Raw genomic sequence first — 19,635 nt, 5'->3', positions numbered from 1 at the left:
CTAGTTTATACTAAGTAAGAATAAAACCAGAATTCAGTCACCCCAATGAGTTATCAAAAATGGTTTAGAGGCAATCCGATTAGCACTTTATTGGATGCTATAACATTGATAATACCTAAGATAAAAATGGGACTGTGATCATTTTAGTTTATGTGAATTTACATCAGTTGCTAACTTCTAGTTTTAAATTTACAAAGAAATTTCAAAAATTAATTTATGGTGTATTCTTGGTATCTATTGCAAACTTAGCTGCGCCTTTTGAATCAATACTACCAAATGCAGAATAGATACAGAAAGAAACTTAAAATATGATAGAAAAAGCATGAAAATTTACCCAAACCTTGCGAAAGCAGCTAAACAACTTAAAATTTTAAACAAATTACTGAAAAAGTCAGAAGAAAGATTGGGAAGGTGAAAAAACAGCAAAGGAAAAGAAAGAAAATTAAAAGAAAAGGGAATAGATACAGAAAGGAACTTAAAATATGACAGAAAAATGCATTAAAATTTATCCAAACCTTGCGAAAGCAGTTAAATAACTTAAAACTTTAAACAAATTACTGAAAAATTCAGAAGAAAGATTGGGAAAGTGAAAAAACAGCTAAGGAGACGAAAGAAAATTAAAAGAAGAGGAAATACCTTCTTTTGAAGCTGCTGTAGTTTGGGTTCCAGAGTTGCACCTTTTCCAATATAGGTACTCTCATCTGACCAAGGAACTGGACAATAATGCTGAAACTTCGACTCGATAACAGGCGTACAGGGTGTTTCTTCGCTTTCTTGTCGAAAACTATCGGAATGCACATTTTCCGATATGAACTCTTGCTCAGGAATATCAGAAGCCGACGCAATTTCAGCTGGATTTACTTCTTTTGATGTTTTTTCATGCAAGTTCTCGTCATGACCTTGCTCTTCATGTGATTGGTTCTCGTCATTTTCCTTTGAATTGTCTTCATCTTGATTTCTATATGCAGGAGATTCCTTCGCTAGAAGCCTTAACCATTGTATTTCTGACTCTTCACATTCTAATTTGTGTTGAAAACCTAAACTTACGGAGGTGAGGTTTATCAGCCCTTCTTCACCATAAATATAATCAGTAGGGGTTTCATTGCATAGTTCCTCGTCCTTGTCTTTGCCTCCATCAAGCCTTTCTGCTTCGGAATCCCCTTTACAATCTTTTTGAAGAAGCAAAGCCAATCTAGTCTCAGCCTCTGCTATTCCTTGTTTCACTTCAAATTCCTTCCCAGCTACAATTGCAAACTTAACTGCCATTACTGTTTTTGATCCTTGAATTTGCTCTGATATTTCAAATGCCTCTTTTTCAGACTCTGAGAGGCGATTTTTCCGTGACTTTCTCTCTAAGTCAGCCAGTTCACGCTTGTCCTTTCCTAGCTTCTTTGGTTTGTCGTTTGGCTCTGCATTTTTAAGCACAGAAGTGTCTTGCAGCTCTTCTAGCATATTACGCTCCTCTTCATATTGCCCTACATAAAATCGATGGATATTACTAGGCATTGCCATAGGCATGTGGACAGTACCCAAGTCTGGTGTATCAAATGATTCAGAGCAAGATGATCGCCACTGGTGCCGTCTCATTTCACGTCTGTTTCTATGTACGGCAAATCCATTTTCATCAACAGGAACAGGTTCAGAGCTAGGTCTCTTGTCCACCAATATGATCTCTGGAAGCTTTTCAATGTATTTTACTTTTAATTCTTCTTCAACAATAGCAGTAATCGGTTTTCCAAAAGCAACAATATGTGCCCACGTTAAAGGACCCCTCTCTTTGCAAGGATCTATTAATTCTTGGTTTTGATATGCAGCAGCCTTCAATTGCTCAAAACAACTTTCGGCATCAGGAATATCTGAGTAGGTAGACACAAAAGAAGGCAAAGGTTTCTTATGGTCGATAGCTTCTGCTATTGCTAAAATTTGTTTTTCTTCATCGGTAAGTTTGTTTTTCAAACGCCTCTTTTCGAATTCTGCAAGACATTTTTGATTTTTCATTATTCTTTTGCTTTTCATAGCGGTTTTAATTGACTCATCTTCGAAACTTGTGTCAGATTCCAGTTCATCATATTTGTCTATAGATGTCGTTTCCAGGTTTTTTGATTCTGGTTCTTCAGATTCATCTGTTTTGTCAACACTAATTGATTCTGAGCGTGACGATCGCCAATGACTACGCTTCATTTCCCTCCTATTTTTGAAAGCTTTGAAACCTTCTTCATCGACAGGTATTTCTAAATTTTCACGCGGAAATTCGGTAATCATAACCTGAGGATGTTTTTCAGTATATACTGGGTGATCTTGTAGTTCTTTTTGGTTAAGGATTGGTTTTCCACTTGCAACAATATGTGCCCAAGTTTTAGGTTCCAACTCTACCAGTTTTGCTTTCATTATTTCAAACGCAGTTTCAGCACGCTGTATTGCAGAGAAGTCGTATGAGAAAACTTGACTGACAAAGGAATTTTCTTGTTCAATAGCTTCCGCAATTTGGATTATTTCCTTTTCAACTTCAGACAATCTTGCACGCCGTTGCTTCCTTTCAAGCTCACGAATTTCCTTAGAAACCCTTGAAATATTCGGGATTTGCTTTTTATAAAGAACGCTAGAAATGGTTTGTTCTTCTTCTTCAGTATTTTCCAATCCTTTTAAATTTCCTACAGGCACACTTTCATGCTCTATTCCAATCTCTGTCAGGATGTCATGGGTGTCAGGTATTGATTCGAATGACTTAGAAATAGAGGTTCTCCATAATCTTCTTCTCATATCTCTTCGATTTTTGTAGCTTACAAATCCGTCAGAATCAACTGGAAGGGGTGGTAGTACTGCTTCTTCTGCAACTGAAACAATCTTTGGGGCACAATCAGTAAATATAGGTTCTTGGGCTTCATTTTGCTTATTTGCAACTGGGGTTCCGTGAGCGACAGCGTTTGCGTATGTAACATGGCTGCTGTTTAACAGATCAGGGCGTAAGCAATAGCACGGAAGCTTAGAATCTTGCCAGACCTTCTCAATATCTCTTAAGAATAAGCAGGCAGGGTCTGGCCAAGAGTCTAAGAATAAACAATGATCTCTTGGGTCCTTTGAAATCTCCATAAGATTTTGCTGCGATGACTGCATAATTTTCTCTTCAGTTTCCTTTTCAGCTTCACATGAATTATGGCAAGTAATGCCAAAGCCTATCAAATTTGAATCTATTTCAAAGCTCGGCCAGTCATCAAAATACATATTGAGAAGCAAATTTTCGTTGGTAAAACATTCGTTATATTGATTTAATATTAAGCCTTCTAATAGGTGCGAGTCTTCATTTTTCAGGTCTGTTCCCTCAACTTTCAAAGAAGAGCTAAGTGGAAGACATACAGCTGAATTGGTGGCCTTGTAACTACCGGTCCCAATGCAGAGATCGGTAAAATTTAGCTCTAGATCTTTTCCATTTGCTTCCCAGTCTTTCACACTTGGCCCTATCGTTGGACAATTTGTGATGATTAAAGATGATGTTTGTGTTTCCTCTTGAGGCACTTCTTCATCTTCAAAGCATATCGTCGATTTTTCACTATTACCCAGCAATGACATCCAAGCACAGTTAATTGCGTCTAAATTAGGGTATGTCTTGTGAACTACTGCTTCCTTATTTGCTTTGATAAGGACATTGTTTTTTCTATCTTCAATTTCTAAATCTGATCGAGTAGACTTAACCTCAGGTGGAATTATAGGGACTAAAGGCAATGTGCATGGCTCTGACAGAAGTTCTTCTTCATCTTCAAATTCCTTTGAGGATTTTTCACTACTGTCCAACATAGACATCCAAGCACAACTAAGCGTGTCTTTTTTAGAAGATGTCTCAAGAGCTGTGGCTTCCTCATCTTCTTCGATCAACGCATTGTCTTTTCCATTTTCAGCTTCTAAATCTGACTGAGTAGGTTTTACTGCAGGAGTTTTACTGTCCAACTTCGACATCCAAGCACAACCAACTGTGTCTATGCTCGAAGATGTCTCATGAACTGTAGCTTCGTTATCTCCTTCGATAAAGGCATTCTCTTTTCCATTTTCAGTTTTTAGGTCTGAATCAATAGGTTTTACTGCAGGGAGAATTCTAGGGACTAAAGGCGAAATGCATGACCCTTGCAGAAATTTTTCTTCATCTTTCGATCCCTTTGTTGATTTTTCACTATTATCCAACATAGACATCCAAGCAAAACTAAGCGTGTCTGTGTTTGAAGACACCATATGAACTGTTCCTTCTCCCTTTCCTTTATTAATGGCATTATCTTTTCCATCTACAGTTTCTGAAACTGATTGAATAGGCTTTATTGTAGGGTGAATTGTAGGGACTAAAAGCAAAGAGGGTGACTCTGGCTGAAGTTGTTCTTCCTCTTCAAACTTTATTGGGGATTCTTCACTACTATCCAGCATAGACATCCAGGCACAACTATGTGTGTCTGTATTTGAAGACGGATTATGAACTGTGGCTTCTTTACTTCCTTTGATAGAGGCATTATCTTTTTCGGATTCAGTTTCTAAATCTGATTGAAAAGGTTTTGCTGCAGGGAGAATTGTAGGCACTAAAGGTAATGTTTTTAACTTTGGCTGAAGTTTATCTTCGTCTTCAAATCTCTCTGAGGATTTTTCACTACTATCCAACACACACATCCAAGCAGAACTAAGTGGGTCTATGTTTAGGCATGTCTTATGAACAATTACTTCTTCATTTCCTTTGATAAAGGCACTATCTTTTCCCTCTAAGGTTTCTAAATGTGGTATAATGTGCTTTACTTCAAGACAAGCTGTAGGGATTGAAAAAGACTCTAGCTGAACTTCTTCTTCATCTTCGACGTCCATTGAAAAACATTCATCACTGTCCAAAATTGACATCCAAGTGCAACTGAGTGAGTCTGTGTTTGAATATGTTTCTCGGGCTTTAGATTTCTCATTTACATCAAGACGATCATTGTCTTTCCCATTTAAATGGCTGAAGAAGGTACTTCGGACAACATTGACATCCTCAGTTTCACGAAACTCATTAATATTTTGGTGTAATTTATAAAGTGGATCGTCAGTTATTTCTATTTCGTAAATTTTCTCCTTGTCCTGAATCTTTGAATGAAGTTCTTTAGTTTCAGATTTTAATGAATGATCTTGTACATTGATTATTGGCTCACAATGATTTTGCAAGAAAGCATTCAGAGAATTATCGTGTCTGTTTTCACTACTGATTGGTTGCACTGGTTCTTTCTCCGAAAATTCCGAAGAAATTTCACCATCAAGACGATTTGACGACAAAGAACTGTCGCTTTTGTTATATGTTAAAGGACAACCCTCGTTTTTAAATATTTCAGTGTTTGGGAAGGAAGATTCGATATGAACTTCTTTTTCCAAAAGGGAATTTTGGGAGAAGTGATGAGTGGTTGAGCTAGAAGAAAATTTTTCATGTGAAAGAGTGTGATTATAAGATTCATTTATGTTCTGTCTCTCCAACACATTCAGCTTACCACCAGAACTACAAGCTTCGTCCTTAACTTCATTTTTGATAATAGTGCCCTGGTCATTTGGCTCTATCTGATTTTTAGTGAATGTTAGTACTGCGTTGCTATCTATAGCTTCCTTCACAGATGATTCAATAGCTTTACCATCATTCTCGCTCTTATCTTTGGACAGACTTAGCATTTTCTTCTTACTCCTCCTTTTCTCACGAATTCTATTATAGATTTCATCATCTTCTGGTAAATTATTAGAGCCCAAAGAGGGTATAGATGACGCGTCATTCATCTTGACCATGGACGTACTACTTTCAGTTTCTTTGTGAATTTGGCCTGCTGTATGCTTCACAGGTTGAATTTTCCATGCGGGTGAAAGTTTGACCGTAGAAATATCATAATTTGTGTGAACTGTTGCAGGTCGCTGCTGGCTTAAGCTGTTAGGAGCCTCAATAATCGAAGATGGTTCATGTATCTCTAGAGCAGAAATAGAATTTTGAACTAAGTCGAAAGTTTCTGGATTCTTTTCTTCCTCTGGTCTAGTAGTTACTTTAGAACACATGTCTTCAAGTCCTACTTCAGACCAGACAATCTGTTCTACGTTTACATCAACATAACTATCTGCAGTTGGTGCTTCACTACTACCCAAACCTCCAACAATGTTAAGATAGTGTTTCTGCATTATTTCACCTAGAATGGTACACTTTTCACCATTATTTTGAGCATATTTGACAGGTGGGATGATAGAATTCTCACAACGGCCCTCACTTAAAGTGTTGTCATGCTCGAAGTTACCCTTTTGATCATCAACATTAATATTAGAAAGTTCAGTTACTTGTACAGCATCCTTGAAAGGCAGTTGTGAAGCTTCATCTGAAGTATTTGCTGTCTCTAATGCTAGAGATTCAGCTTCAATTACAGAGTTATTCTCTGAAACCAGAGGGGTTATAGAGGAGTCAAAAGACTGGTTCACTGTATTCTGGGTTTTAACTAGTTCAACAACTTCAGTTTCAGGCAAAGGACAAACGCCAGTACAATTTAATCCGGTTTTATCTTTGGGGACAACTTCAAGGACAGACGAAAGTTCTACGTCAGCTTGGATAACAGGGTCTATTTCGCAACAGGAGGCTTCAATAAAATTTCCCATTGTTTCTTCCGCACCTTCTTGAAGTGGAACGAGTACTTCCTCGTCAGTGAAAATGTGACCAATGGCTGATAAACGTCTGAAATGTTCAGTGACCGTGTGATCTGGCCGAGCATTTGACGGGACGCTGACTGGAACTATTGGTTGAACCGTTTCTTCATTTTGGGGCTCATAAACAATGACAGATATCTTTCTTGGCATATGGTCTGTCATTTCGCTAGACTTACAAGAAAATTGTGTAATTGAAGTATTACATGGATCTGGAAAAAGAATCGTTTTTTCATTAGGTTCTTCATGCTCAATGGACTTTTGTGCTGCTCCAAAATTGTCCTGAGAATCCTCTTGAATATCGAAAGCTTCAACGACCTCAAATGTATCTTCTATATTTTCTTCAAAGGTTTCTTGGGAGGCTAGTGAAGGCCGCTTCTGTATAGCAACTGTTGACTTAAATAAGGAATCATCCATTGAGAGAACTTCGAAACCCAAAGCAGACGTGGGCCTATCCTCAGGGGTTTCTTTAATATCAGGCGTTGATGTTTCAATTGTTAACTGAACTGACTCTGAGCTTACATTTTCTATGCTTGTATATATGTTTGAAACATCTTTTCTAACAACTGCGCTTACTTGCTGACTTCCATCACTGAAGCCAACTGTCTTTCCCTTCTTCATTCTCTGTCTTCTTTTTAAAGAAGCATCTTCCAAGACCGCTGTCAGGTCTTTTGTTTCTGTGGGTGGTTCAGATGAAACTGATTTTAAAATAGTTGCCTCAGAAATAGTTTCTTGTTGCTGCGTCTTGACGTATGCTTTTTTAGTTTTCTTCTTTTCGTTAGTTTGAGGAGCACCAAGCAAGTTGTTACTTTCAGTTTGGAAGTCGACAGACAAAATACCGAAGTCTGTAGCTGGATATGTGCGTTTTTCGGTAGATCTGTGTCTAAGCATTTCCATATCATTGATTTCCCGAAGAGCTAAATCAATTTCATCGTCAATAGTGCTTTGTTTAGATAATGAATTTGATTTTTTTGTCTTCTTTTTTTTCTTCTGAGAAGGCTTGACAATCTTGCCATCTTTTTCGGTAGAGACTTGCCTATCAAGCTCACCGGAGGATATGCCGTAGAAAGTCATCATGGCAGTCATTTCTTTTTCTTTTCCCGTGATCTTCGATTCGTTTATCTCATGGTCCACTTCCTTAAAGATTAGTTGATCTTGGATTTTAGCCTGCATTACTTCTCTTGCACTCATTTCTTCATTTCTTGAGTTGGTCCCTTTAGCAGGAAATACAATAGTAGTAGTTTTATTTTTAGGATCATCATTTATTTTTGGTATGATGCCTTCTATCTTATTTTCCTTTGTAATATTTTTCGGGTAATCTATTGAAAATTCAGGAATAAAAGAGTGCTCTTTTGTCACCTTCTTCTGCTTTTTCTTTTTTATTTTAGGTGCTACTTTACAATCTTTAAAAACAAGCCCTGGTATATTTGGATTTGGCGTATAGCCCTCAAAAAGTTTGCTATCATTACCTAAATAATTTTCAGAACGCACATCAAAACTCTTGGCTTTTGATGTAATAAGGAATTTTTGGCAGTTTCGTGACTCACGAGGTTCTGAGTCAGCCCTAAAATGTTCATTATTTGGTTTAACTCTTGAAGGGCTATTTGTTTCAGTCACAGTAATGTTAGTTTCAACCTTTTTGAAAACAGGCAATGATGCGCCAGAAAACAAAATGTCTGCATAAGTCTTACTGCTTGTTGGTGACATGTTTTTACTACTGTCACTGCTAAGACTTCGAGTTGTCTGCAGTGAAAATGTGTTATTAGAAGGAATAACGACTATTGATGAGCCGTTACTGGATGTGTTTTCATTGATTTGACAATCTGGTGCAGTTTGTTCATCTATAGTGTCTATAGTTTGTTCATCTTTATTTTTCACATTTATATTAGAGTCATTAATGAGCTTAGTCTCACATTCATCTGGAACAGAGTAATTAGTTGACTCACTGTCAGCATCTCTGTGTGATTTTTGAGGCAAAGTTCTGTCTATTGTTTGTGCTGGTTCAGGGAAGTTAAAATCCCCCTGTTTATAGCACCATACTTGACTGGACGACTCATTTTCTTCCTGAATGAAACCTTCTTTGGTAGAGGATTCAGGGCTACCAGGGATTGAAAAATAATAGCATAAGTCTGCGTGTGCATTGGATTTAATCTCTTCTAGTTCGTCAACTATCACATTTGGTATTTCAGGTACTGTTCTTATGCTTTGAATATCTTTTGAAGTAGGCAAATCAGTTTCTTTTGAAGGAGACAGTATAAGACCATGATTGCCCCTTTCATGGCTAGGTAAAAATGAACCACGTAGGATGTCCGCATATGAAGGCTGTCCAGCCCTCCAGAGAGGGCTAAGAGACCGCGAAAGCGTTCGGGGGACCGAAATAGATTCAGTGACGGTAGGTAAGTCAACAGTACTTACTTGAACATCACTCTGGGAAACTTTTTTGGTAGTATCGTAAAAAATTTTACCTTGCGGTTTTCTTCTGTACTCACTGCGAGTGTCCATACTTCTTGCCTTTCGGATTATATCCTGTCTTTTCCTTTTTGAGGGGTCGGGATCACCATTTAGTTGACGCTTTCTATTATAGCCACTATTTTGAGTATCGTCAACACTAGCACTTCTTGGATTCATTTTCTCCCCTCTATCTGTCGATTGCGTTTTCTTTAAACTTCTCGTTTTCGATCGATCCATCGTCAAGGGAATCACACTATTTGCACTTTCTGACTCTACACAATATACATAAGATTCTCGCTTTATGTCTTCACACTTACTTCTCAAGACAACAGTGACAGGAGACAATTCACTTGGCTCAATTTTTGTGGCCAATTGCGACTGAACATGTTCTATTTCAAGATTGGCGCTCTCTCCGGAGAATATTTTGGCAACGAAGTGTTCCAAGTCATATTCTACGAGATAATTTGGATCCAAAACTGTCACTTCGTCCTTTAGCTGTATAAGCCTCTTTTGTAGTTTCTCAACGAACGCCCTCGTATGCTGCGTGTAAAGCAAAAAAGGAACTTGTAATTCTACTTTTAAATTAAATGTAATAAGTTGTTTGAAGTCTAACAAAGCATTGAATAGGAAATCGCTTTTCAGAGAAATACTTTATACTGAGACAAAGGCATTGCAATACAAAAGCACCAAAAGCAAGAAAATTTAAAAGCTCAAATATACAATAGAAATCACAAGTCAATGTTTTCTGTGTCAGGGCTTCCACGCTGTAGCAGTAACTTGATCTTCTCAGTTCGGGCTGTAATCTTCATTTGAAGGATCTTGATATTCTCTCGACAGGCCTAAAGCAAAGCAAGCCAAAGAAAAAAGTATTAGAACCGAGAGCGGAAAACCCCTAAGCTATGATATCGATTAAGATTTCTTCTCTATATCTTGATTTGTCTGTTTAGGTAAATAGTTGTGTTGCGAGAGCAACACTTTGGTTTTGTCATTTTTTTTTCTAGCACCCCGATTTCAGTTTATGCCTAGAAAGTGGTAAGGGTCTAACATCTGCGGTTTTTACGAAAAGTGTGGACCTTAGGTCGGATTAATGAATATATGACTTTGCACTTAGGAAAGCTTCGTAGAACTCTTGCCTGGGGCCAAAAATCTATTGTTTCTAGCCATTTCTGTTCGTGATTTCAGCTGAGTTTATCATTCGGTTTTTTTCACTTGGGATTGCGGTAGAAAAATGGTATCAGATGTGCTTCTTAAAGTTTAAAAGTTCTATCAGTGCTAAAGAAATTAGAGTTAATCATTTGCTCCTTTCTAAGTGATGACGTTAGAAACATGGCCTACCGTAAAAAACTCATCTTTTGAACTAAGACAGATAGTTTTTTTTCGAAGGCAGTGGATAGCTCTCGATGAGCTGATCAAAGTGTATGTCATCCATTTTTTGGTAGAAAAACTCCTTTATGAGATATACCAGTTTGAAATTTTAAAGAGGTTGACAACTTCAGTAGTAAGGTACACACTGAAACCCAAAATATACCGATACCAATAGACCGATACCAATTGTGGGACAGATAGGGGACTTTTAAGCAGCAGTTGGCTGTTTAGCTCATAATCATCTTCGGTAATGAGGGGTTCGCAACTTTTGCTAGTTGGTGTACCTGTTATTTGTTTGCGGTGTATTTGACGGTAAGCCCAATTTGGTTCCAGTGGGACATGTAGGGGACTTGTAAGTAATAATCGGCTGTTAGGCTACAATCATATTCAGCGATGAGGAGTTTGCAACCTTTGCTAGTTGCAATAAGTGGTTTGCAAACTTTGCGAGTTGGTGTACCTAGTATTTATTTTAAGATCCTGACAGATTAACAACTTCAGCGTTTAATCGAAGCGAAGAAACAAAACCAAAGTGTTGCTCTTGCAACGCTTTGCTCGGCAAAGCTAAACAAAGGTACCCGCAACACTTCACAATTTCAATGAAACATAGATCTAGTTAATGCTTAATGCCATATATTTGTTTAATGCGTACGATTGATTTAACTAATTTTCAATTTAATGTTGCTGATTTTACAATATTATTATGTAAACTAGTTCATCCAGAACTATTTTTACTTTGATCTTTGCTCAGCCTTGTTCCCATTCTTTGCATTTAATTCTCCCAGGCTTAAAAATACAATCAAGTGCTAAGATTTTGTCCTTAACCCCAAACTTTTATTTGAAAACCAAGAGGTAAAATGTAGTACATAAGATACAGATTTTGAATAATGCAGAATTTTAAATTAGATATGATAGGTAAAAAGGAAGTGCTACCAGTAAAGCTGAAACTGTACAAAGAGAAAATATCTTAATCGATTGAAACAGTGCTAAAGCAGATAGTAAGAGCAGGTTTGCATATAACTTTGTAGAACTACATGTAACTTACTTAAAGCAAAGCGACACAGCAATAGTTTTTTACAAATATGTAAGAAAAACAGAAAAATGCTATATGAAAAATGCTGAATGTCGAGGAAAGCCATTTTAGATCATCAAATAATTAGCAACTATGCACATATCTGAAAACACTATCACTTAAATAGTTCATGTTTGCTGGTTTTTGCTGTTTAAACAGAAAGAGAAAATAAATGTAGTCAAAAACTGTTATTGATGTTGTTACAATGTGCAGTTTATCTCTGCGGTCTCTTCAGAAGGATTTTTTTTTTTATGATTTTATGATTTTTTCATGATTTTAACACTGTCATAAACAATATCGCAAAAATAAGAATATTTGAATTTGCAAAAATATTTAATTGCCACGGCAGAAAGGTACTAAATTTTCAGTTGATCTTATTCATTGAAATTCTACATTAAATTAGGTGTCTGGTGATTTTTATTATTATTTTTTGCAATATTGGCTAAAACATTTTACAAGCTAAATAAAGTTCATAAAATTCTAATCGTTTCGGAGTTTAGTAAATTTGTATACCACAACGAAATTTAGTAAACTTGTAGAGGCACAACAAAAATGATCTTCTTAATCCTAAGATTGAATTCATTGACAGAATGAGATAGCATTTAGTAAAATAAAAAATCTAATATTTTCACCGTGATTTAGCCTAATTGTTAGATATCTTCACAGTAGTTCTAGAGATTGGAAGCATAATAGACTCCGTCAGTGACTTCATTGCCAACGGGCTGTGTCTTCCTAAGGTTTAGGACATGATGTTATAAAGAACTTCATTCGTTTTCAGTAATCGGTCTTATAATTCGATAATTTGTCAATTACCGACTATATTAATTCAGAAGGGACCATCTAGTACGACATGAATTTTAGAGGGGCCTGGAGGAACGAAAAAATAATTCACGAGCTTCCTCACACTGGATGTTTTTGCCAGTAGCCAGAACTAGAATTCTTCCGGCGGTTATCCTTCAGAGAGATAAAATAAATGTCAGTTTTGCAAAAATTTTGCGTAAAGTCTATTAAATTGAATGAAGCCAAAATACAGAAATCCATTAAGTGCCTGAAGATTCGGATAGACATTTTGGTAAAAGAGAAGGTCAGATCTCCCGGTAGACAGGCATTAAGGCAAATTCATTTGGACTTTGACAGTCACCTGAAAACGAAATATGCCTAATAACTAGGAAATAAAAAACATTGCGGTTATTTAACGCAGGTTCCGTCAACCATCGATTTAAAAGTACGCATGTTCCACAAATTAAAGGCCGATCTTCTGTGATTTTAAATTTAAGCGTCTTAAATATTTACCGGAAGATAATAATAATAATAAAAAAAAAAACAAATTAAACAAACAAACTTAGACTCTAGTCTACGGGAAGATATGTAGCATTAATGAAACAAACCAAAAAAACACGCGTGAATCAAATCAACTTTCAGCATGTTCCTTGCGTCCAGTTTTTCATGTAAACTTCGGTTGCAAGAAAAGCGCAGCAAATCGATCAACATAAAATGAACCTCAACTCAAAAATGTTAAGTGTTCCTTGATACAGTGATTTTACATTGGAGATGTTCCAGAACTCGAAGACTTAAGATCCGTAATTTTAAACTTTGTAATTATGCGTTTTCATTAACGCATTTAGATAGCTCCCCTTAAAAACAGAGGACTGTGGTTGCTGTTTTCACACCTTACCAAGATTGCTGGCAGCTACAAATTCTACATTGTTTACAGACAGAGAAATAAGCGTTTTTTTGTTTGTTTTTATATTATTTGGACATGATGCATTTTTTTAACCAGTGTGAAAGGGCCGAAAGCCAGAGCTACAAACCGTAGCGAGTTATGCAAGCGAAGGAAGACATTGTTAGGCCTTATTTGTGAGAACAAAAGGTTCTTGACCGTTATTACTGTGGGCCAAAGGCCCAAGCTCGTTATTTATGAGGCTTAAGAAGCCGGAAGGGGTTAACAAAAGGCCAGCAAAGATGAATCTTTTGCAAGTGTACATAGAATCAAGAGTTTGGGAATTTTTATGTGTACGTAGACTAAAAATAAGATAAACTAAATGAAATTATAATGGCAAATTTATGCAGAATATTTCTGAAGCCACGGGAATACATATAGACACTAAAAATCTAAAACATAAAAACTATAAAAAGAAATAAAACCAAATAACTGGACCTGCGACCCCATGATAACGAGTGCGCAAGGGCCGATGATCCGAGTTCCTGATGGTGGCCGATACCTAGAGCACTGACTGAGCGAAGGAACGTTACATTTTCGAGATCCAGACCGCCGACCGGTACAATTTGAACTAAATAGATGGAGGGTACAAAAAGGCCAAGAATAACCCTTTTTGCTAGCAAAAAGCGGGCGCAATACCTATTATGTGAGTGCATATATATTTATTTGCGCAAAGTCAATGTGTTTCATGTTTTCATCTTTCGAGCAACCCTCCCTCAGCATTTGGAGAGCCAGTTCCATTCGCTTCAGAAGGGAAAACAATTGCTAAATACATACACATGCAACCTTATTTGCTAATTCACACCAATAAAAAGCATTCGTCCCCGGCGCATGAAATAGGAAGGATAGAATTTGTTTAGAGTAATAAACCGACAGTGTATGTGCTTCAAAAAACCAACAGACAGGAACTTAGCTAGCCAGAATAAAATAAAAAAGCGTAAAAAGAAATATTCGCAAATAATTTAGAAAGGGATTATCACAATTCTAAAACCTTAAAAAAGAAAATCAAAAGTTTGAAGCTTAGTAGAAATCGTTGTTAGAAATTGGACTTACTTTAATAATCAAATATCTTTGAAAATACTTTAGTGTGAAAATCCATGAAAGAGGCTTCTTTTCTCCTTTCTCTTTTTAGGGGGGAGTGAGGGGTGAGGATACCGCTATCTGTGATATTTTGTCTTTTAAAGATAGCAATAATAGTGCCTAAAATCAAACAATCGAAAGGAAACGAGTGCAGAGTAAAATAAAAGAAAAAAAATGTCTATTCACTTAAGCAGAAAGAAGATTATCCAGGCCATGATGTGCCTGTAAATTCCTTAAAAAAATATAACAATAAAGATATATATTAAAAAGATAACGTATAATATAAAAAATATAATAATAATCCATTATTGGTTTAATTCCCCGAAACATTTTCCCAAAAGACTTATCCGTTAGAAAAACAAAAGAAAAAAAACATCAAACATCTTCTAAGAGGTTGGAAAAAGAAAAAAAAACCGAAGAACTTTTGAAGTCAAAAATCAGTTACTGATATAAAAATCAACTATTGAAAGACATAGATTTCCAAGTAAAAAAAAACTGTGATTTCTAAATACTTGATAAAGCAATAGTTTAGTAGGAACATTTTTACCGAAAGTCTTTCTTTATAAAAACAACCTTAAAAGATCATAAGAAATTGTAATTACAAATACATATATATTTCCACTACTTACCTGAACAGCCTTGGTACCTGGAAGCAAGATTCATGCAAAGTCTGAACGTGCAGGACAGCCAGCTCACAGCATTGAAAACGATTAGCAGTAAACTAGCAAGCAACAGCAAAAAGCATTAAATAGTCTTATAATCAATCACGGAGGCTGAAATTGACAAAGTTGAAAATACAGAACCTTTAGTCTCTTTTTTGAGAGACTTGAAAGTAATTCCGTGAAATTAAAAAAAAAAAAAAATATGCACTGAGTTTCGATTGAATCTGAACTTTCATAATGGTACTTACGTTTTGCTCAGTAATTGCTGTCTCTCGGTCCTTAGGTAGATAATTTGAACTACATACAACTCGTAGGTGCTGCTCAGCTGATATCAACTGAGATCTAAGGTCTTGTATCTCCTAAAATTAGATCACAGTAAAAAGTGCTATTCAACAAATACGATGTAAGTTTTGGCTGTAAAATATGGGCAACTTGAAAAAAAGCTCTCCAATTATCAGGGGGTCATCGATTTTATTTCCATATGCGACTAAAAAAAAAAGATACAAATGAGGCGGGCCTTGGCATATGTTTCATAAGTTGTCTTTCCTCAAAACTTGATTAGAATTGATTCTTTTGTTGTTGTTTTAGAAGAAAAAACAAGAAAAAAAAAACAACAAAATATTCAGATACCTTAAAGGGGTTTCCACAAAGCAGTGACTCCGCTCCTATTTGTGGTAATTTCTGTTCCTTCACGTTTAGCCTGATGATTCATTTTAATTTCTGTTCACGTTAAGTCTATTTGCTCATTAATAGTGTTTACTTTTTTGTAAGTTTGACTAGTTTTTCCATTTGATTCTTATGATTCATTTACAGTTATGCTATTCTTCTTAAGTTTAATTTATAATACGACTTCATTTCAGTTTCTTGGGGTTTTAATGTTTTGTTATTCAGTTTTTTCTGTGAGACTTTCTGGAAAACATTTTTTTAATATTATAGAACAAAAAGACTTTCTTATTGATTCCTCATAGAATACTGAAAAGGAGACTCATCATCAGAAGTTACAAAACATGAATTAATACTTCCAATAATATATAATGAAATAATAGCAGCATAATAGTAACCATACTCTATTTGAAAAAAAAACAGAATCCGCTGTCGATATCTAACTTTTATGATATTCCGTGTTTTCGCATAACAACCGATTGCTTCTTGAATTTATTTTCACAATATATGGCCGACCATACTTCTCAAATATTTGCTAAAATTGATTTTTTTAATCCTTAAACAAAATAGATCTACTTTATTATTATAATTTTTTTCTGAACCTAATCCCTCTTACTAATGCACTTCAACAAAGTAACGACATCCGCAGATTCTTTGGTTCAGTTTTTTATTATTGCATACGACTCATCATACAATTCTTAGTGATTAACAAAAGGATCTGCAATAAAATTGTTTCTATAAAACCTATAATCCGAAATTAAGCAAATTTCGGATTCTACATACATTCCTAAGAATCTGATTCATTCCACAAGAAATTATGCTACAAATACAATATTGTAGCAGTAGGTAATTTCATTTTTCAAGGTTTAGAGGCCGTAGACAGAAAATTTTCTACAAATATACCATTTTATTTTTTTTTTCTGATCAAGCAAAGAGAAATAATCACTTCCTCTCTGCTGCAAGAATTGCTACAAGAGGAACATAACTGCAGGATTTCTATCTATATTATATGGTATAGAAATATCATGGCTGACAAAAGCAATTTCGTTAAAATACGTGATTTTATGGAAGGTATCTAGACCTCACTAACTCTAGTCACAAGAATATTTTACTTGTATAGGCCAACCCACGACAAAAGATACACACACAAAGAAGAGGAAGAACATAAGATTCGATTATCCTCAGAAATATTAAACGAGCTAATTTTCTTCAATATTGTTAAATAATAAAGATCTAACATGGGTTTTAACCATCCAACTATGCAAAGACTCATCCAACTATGAACTGAAAATAGAAGCGTGGTTATGAAACTAACCTCTTGAAATGTGTCTAACTGGGATACTGCTGCCTCTAAGCTTCGATTTTGTGCAAGTATATCTTGATGAAGGATCTCTAAGCCCCTTTTTAGTTCTTCACTAGTACTAATTACATCAGGTTCGCCTTGAACTCCAGATCGTAAATGAACCTAAAACAAGATAACACGGGAGTTAAAAGCATTATTTACCTGTAACTGATTTCAAATATCCGAATACTTCGCATTTACTATGCTATAAACAAATATCTTTATCATTTAATCCTTGAAAATTGCAACTCTATTTTCTTTCCGAGTTCAGATCTTGACTGACTTACAACAGCTAGGAACAAGAAATTCAGTCGTGTGGGCAAGAAGATCAATATGAGATTTATCGAGCAGATAAATAAACTTAAGAGGAAAAAAGGGAATACTGGACTCACCTGCAATTTTTCCACTGCCATAGTCATTTTGGTCTTTTGTATGGCAATATCACCAATGATTTTTTCTCGCAAGCCTAACTGATCCCTCAAGGGACGTTTTTTGCTCATTGGTGACTCCAGACTTTGACGAGACTTTTCAATGAAACTACGAACATCCTTTAGTTTCCTTTCACATTGATCCCATTCTTCAGTCATCTCTTGGAGCAGCGCCACCTAAAAGGGTTAAATAATAATGCGACATTTATTTTAGAATTTTAACGGGGATAATAATTTCAAATATTGAAAAAAAATCACTAGGATATAAGTCTAAAATACTAGAAAACTGTGTTAAAGTATTATATTCTGAGGAAACCATGAATTGCATGAATGATAAAAAATAAAGCAAGATGAGACTGCGAAAAAATACATAGAGCCTTGGGGGTTTTATTGTTAGGGGTTCCACAAGATTTTATGGAAGGGAGAAGACTAAGATACAAAATGGACTGACAAGTACAAATATCCAGTTTTCTATGTCTTTAGTGTTCTGTTCTAATTTTGAATTCTCGATTGTAAACAGTGCGATGGATTAAATTTTTAAGACAACATTATTCAATTTAAAGCGTCTATTAATTAAAACACCACACAATTCAGAAGTGGAAAACAAAAAACAAACACATTATTAAATAACAGTTAAATATCGTTATAAAGGAAATTTGTTTTTAAATCCCAACTGAGGTAAATTTTGAAATATTATATAAATGTTTTTTTCGAACATAACTAAAGCGTTATGGGTAATTATAGCTCTCAGGGTTTTATGTAAATGTTGACGCGCATTTTTTCTTCTTCAAAATGGCTTTAACTGTTGACTCATGCAAAGGCTGCAACGAAAATTTAGTCGATAGGGAAGGAGTGAATTTTTTGATAAGATCCAGCACATTTTAACAGTGGCGAGGGTTGAGGTTATTTATAAGGATTAAATATTTTTTAAAGTTGCAACAATTGCTCTAATATAGGTTTTCAGTTCACGATTTTTGAGCACTGTTCTTGTCAAAAACAAATATACATTTATAATTAGCAAAAAAAACAGTTTTCTCTAGTATTTATTCCATGGCTTTATACCACTGCAGGGAGGAAGGGTGGGATTGGCTAGTTAATTTTGGTTTCAATCCACCTTGGTCTCACGTAACAGGAGTATTATCCAAGAAGTAAGTATACGATAGCAATTATTTCGCTGTATGTAACATAATTATTAAGTTACGAATAAAAGATAATAGTCGTTTATTAACTGTTTGTTTTAACATGATTGCATCTGAGGTATTTGTTATAGTTTTCAAGCAAACAGTTGCCAAGGAGAGGAGGCCTTTACACTCACAGTCTCTTCCCAAATATCAATAATCTAACTATTGTACCATATTTGCATGTTTCTTTTTCAATTATTCAGCAGTTTCTGCCTTTTTTCGAATTCATCCGCCTCCTCCGAGTGAATTTTTGTGCACAAGCAAAGCATTAAGTGAAATAAAAATATAAGAGAAGGTGAAAACAGGATAATTGCAAATTAAAAAATAAATAAACTTAAAAATTATTCATGCACATTTGGTGATCTAGCCACTTTTGGGGTGAGCTAAATTTACTCTGTCTATCTTTTTGAACGTTTAGTAGAGTAAACATTTCAAGTTGTACTAGTTAAATTTTTAATCAGATAATTTAAGAAAGTGAACGAGTTTGTTTTCAACAATATCAATATGTTCTCAGGGGTTCAGTTTCCGTGATGAGTTTATTTATGTTTAATAGCTGTAAAACACGTATTTTTAGATAAACAAATTAACAGAGATATTTTTGAGTAAAAAGAGTATTTTTGTTGACTTTTTTATCACTTATGGTGCCATCGTCAGGTCACCGTCACCGTCAAAGGACAGCCCTATGAAATAAACACAAGGGATCTTTACATAATGACAGACGTTGTATTTGGCTAATTTGTTACGAAATGCCCCAAAATTAAATTTGTTTAGCAATAATTACTCAGATTTAAGAATTTTTTTTTTTTTAGCATGGTAAACTTTTAGAATTTGTCTGTTTGTGAACATAGGTAGTGCGTGAATAACCTTGGATACTTGAATTATACGTTTTATAAAGTAAAAAAATTGGCACCAATGAGGGGATAGATGAGTATCATCAACAGACAGTATTATAAATAAAAACAAAAAGAGCATATTTATTTGTATATCTATGAAATACCATTCAACTTTTATCCT

The 19,635-nt window shown here is 35.4% G+C and overlaps 1 protein-coding gene across 1 annotated transcript in view; it reads right to left on the bottom strand.

Moving 5' to 3' along the window:
* The window catches only part of LOC136028707 (muscle-specific protein 300 kDa-like), a gene marked incomplete in the record, with an annotated part of 463,479 nt that overhangs the window by 158,972 nt on the left and 284,872 nt on the right, over positions 1–19,635 (bottom strand). The window contains 4 exon segments of the mRNA XM_065706609.1: positions 637–9,651; positions 15,256–15,366; positions 16,986–17,135; positions 17,405–17,617. Of these exon segments, the coding sequence (XP_065562681.1) occupies positions 637–9,651; positions 15,256–15,366; positions 16,986–17,135; positions 17,405–17,617 (9,489 nt within the window).

This window comes from Artemia franciscana, chromosome 1 (assembly GCF_032884065.1).
Source record: "Artemia franciscana chromosome 1, ASM3288406v1, whole genome shotgun sequence".
Lineage (NCBI taxonomy): Eukaryota > Metazoa > Arthropoda > Branchiopoda > Anostraca > Artemiidae > Artemia > Artemia franciscana.
The sequence above is the reverse complement of the archived record's forward strand: the minus strand, read 5'-3'. Positions and strand labels throughout refer to the sequence as shown.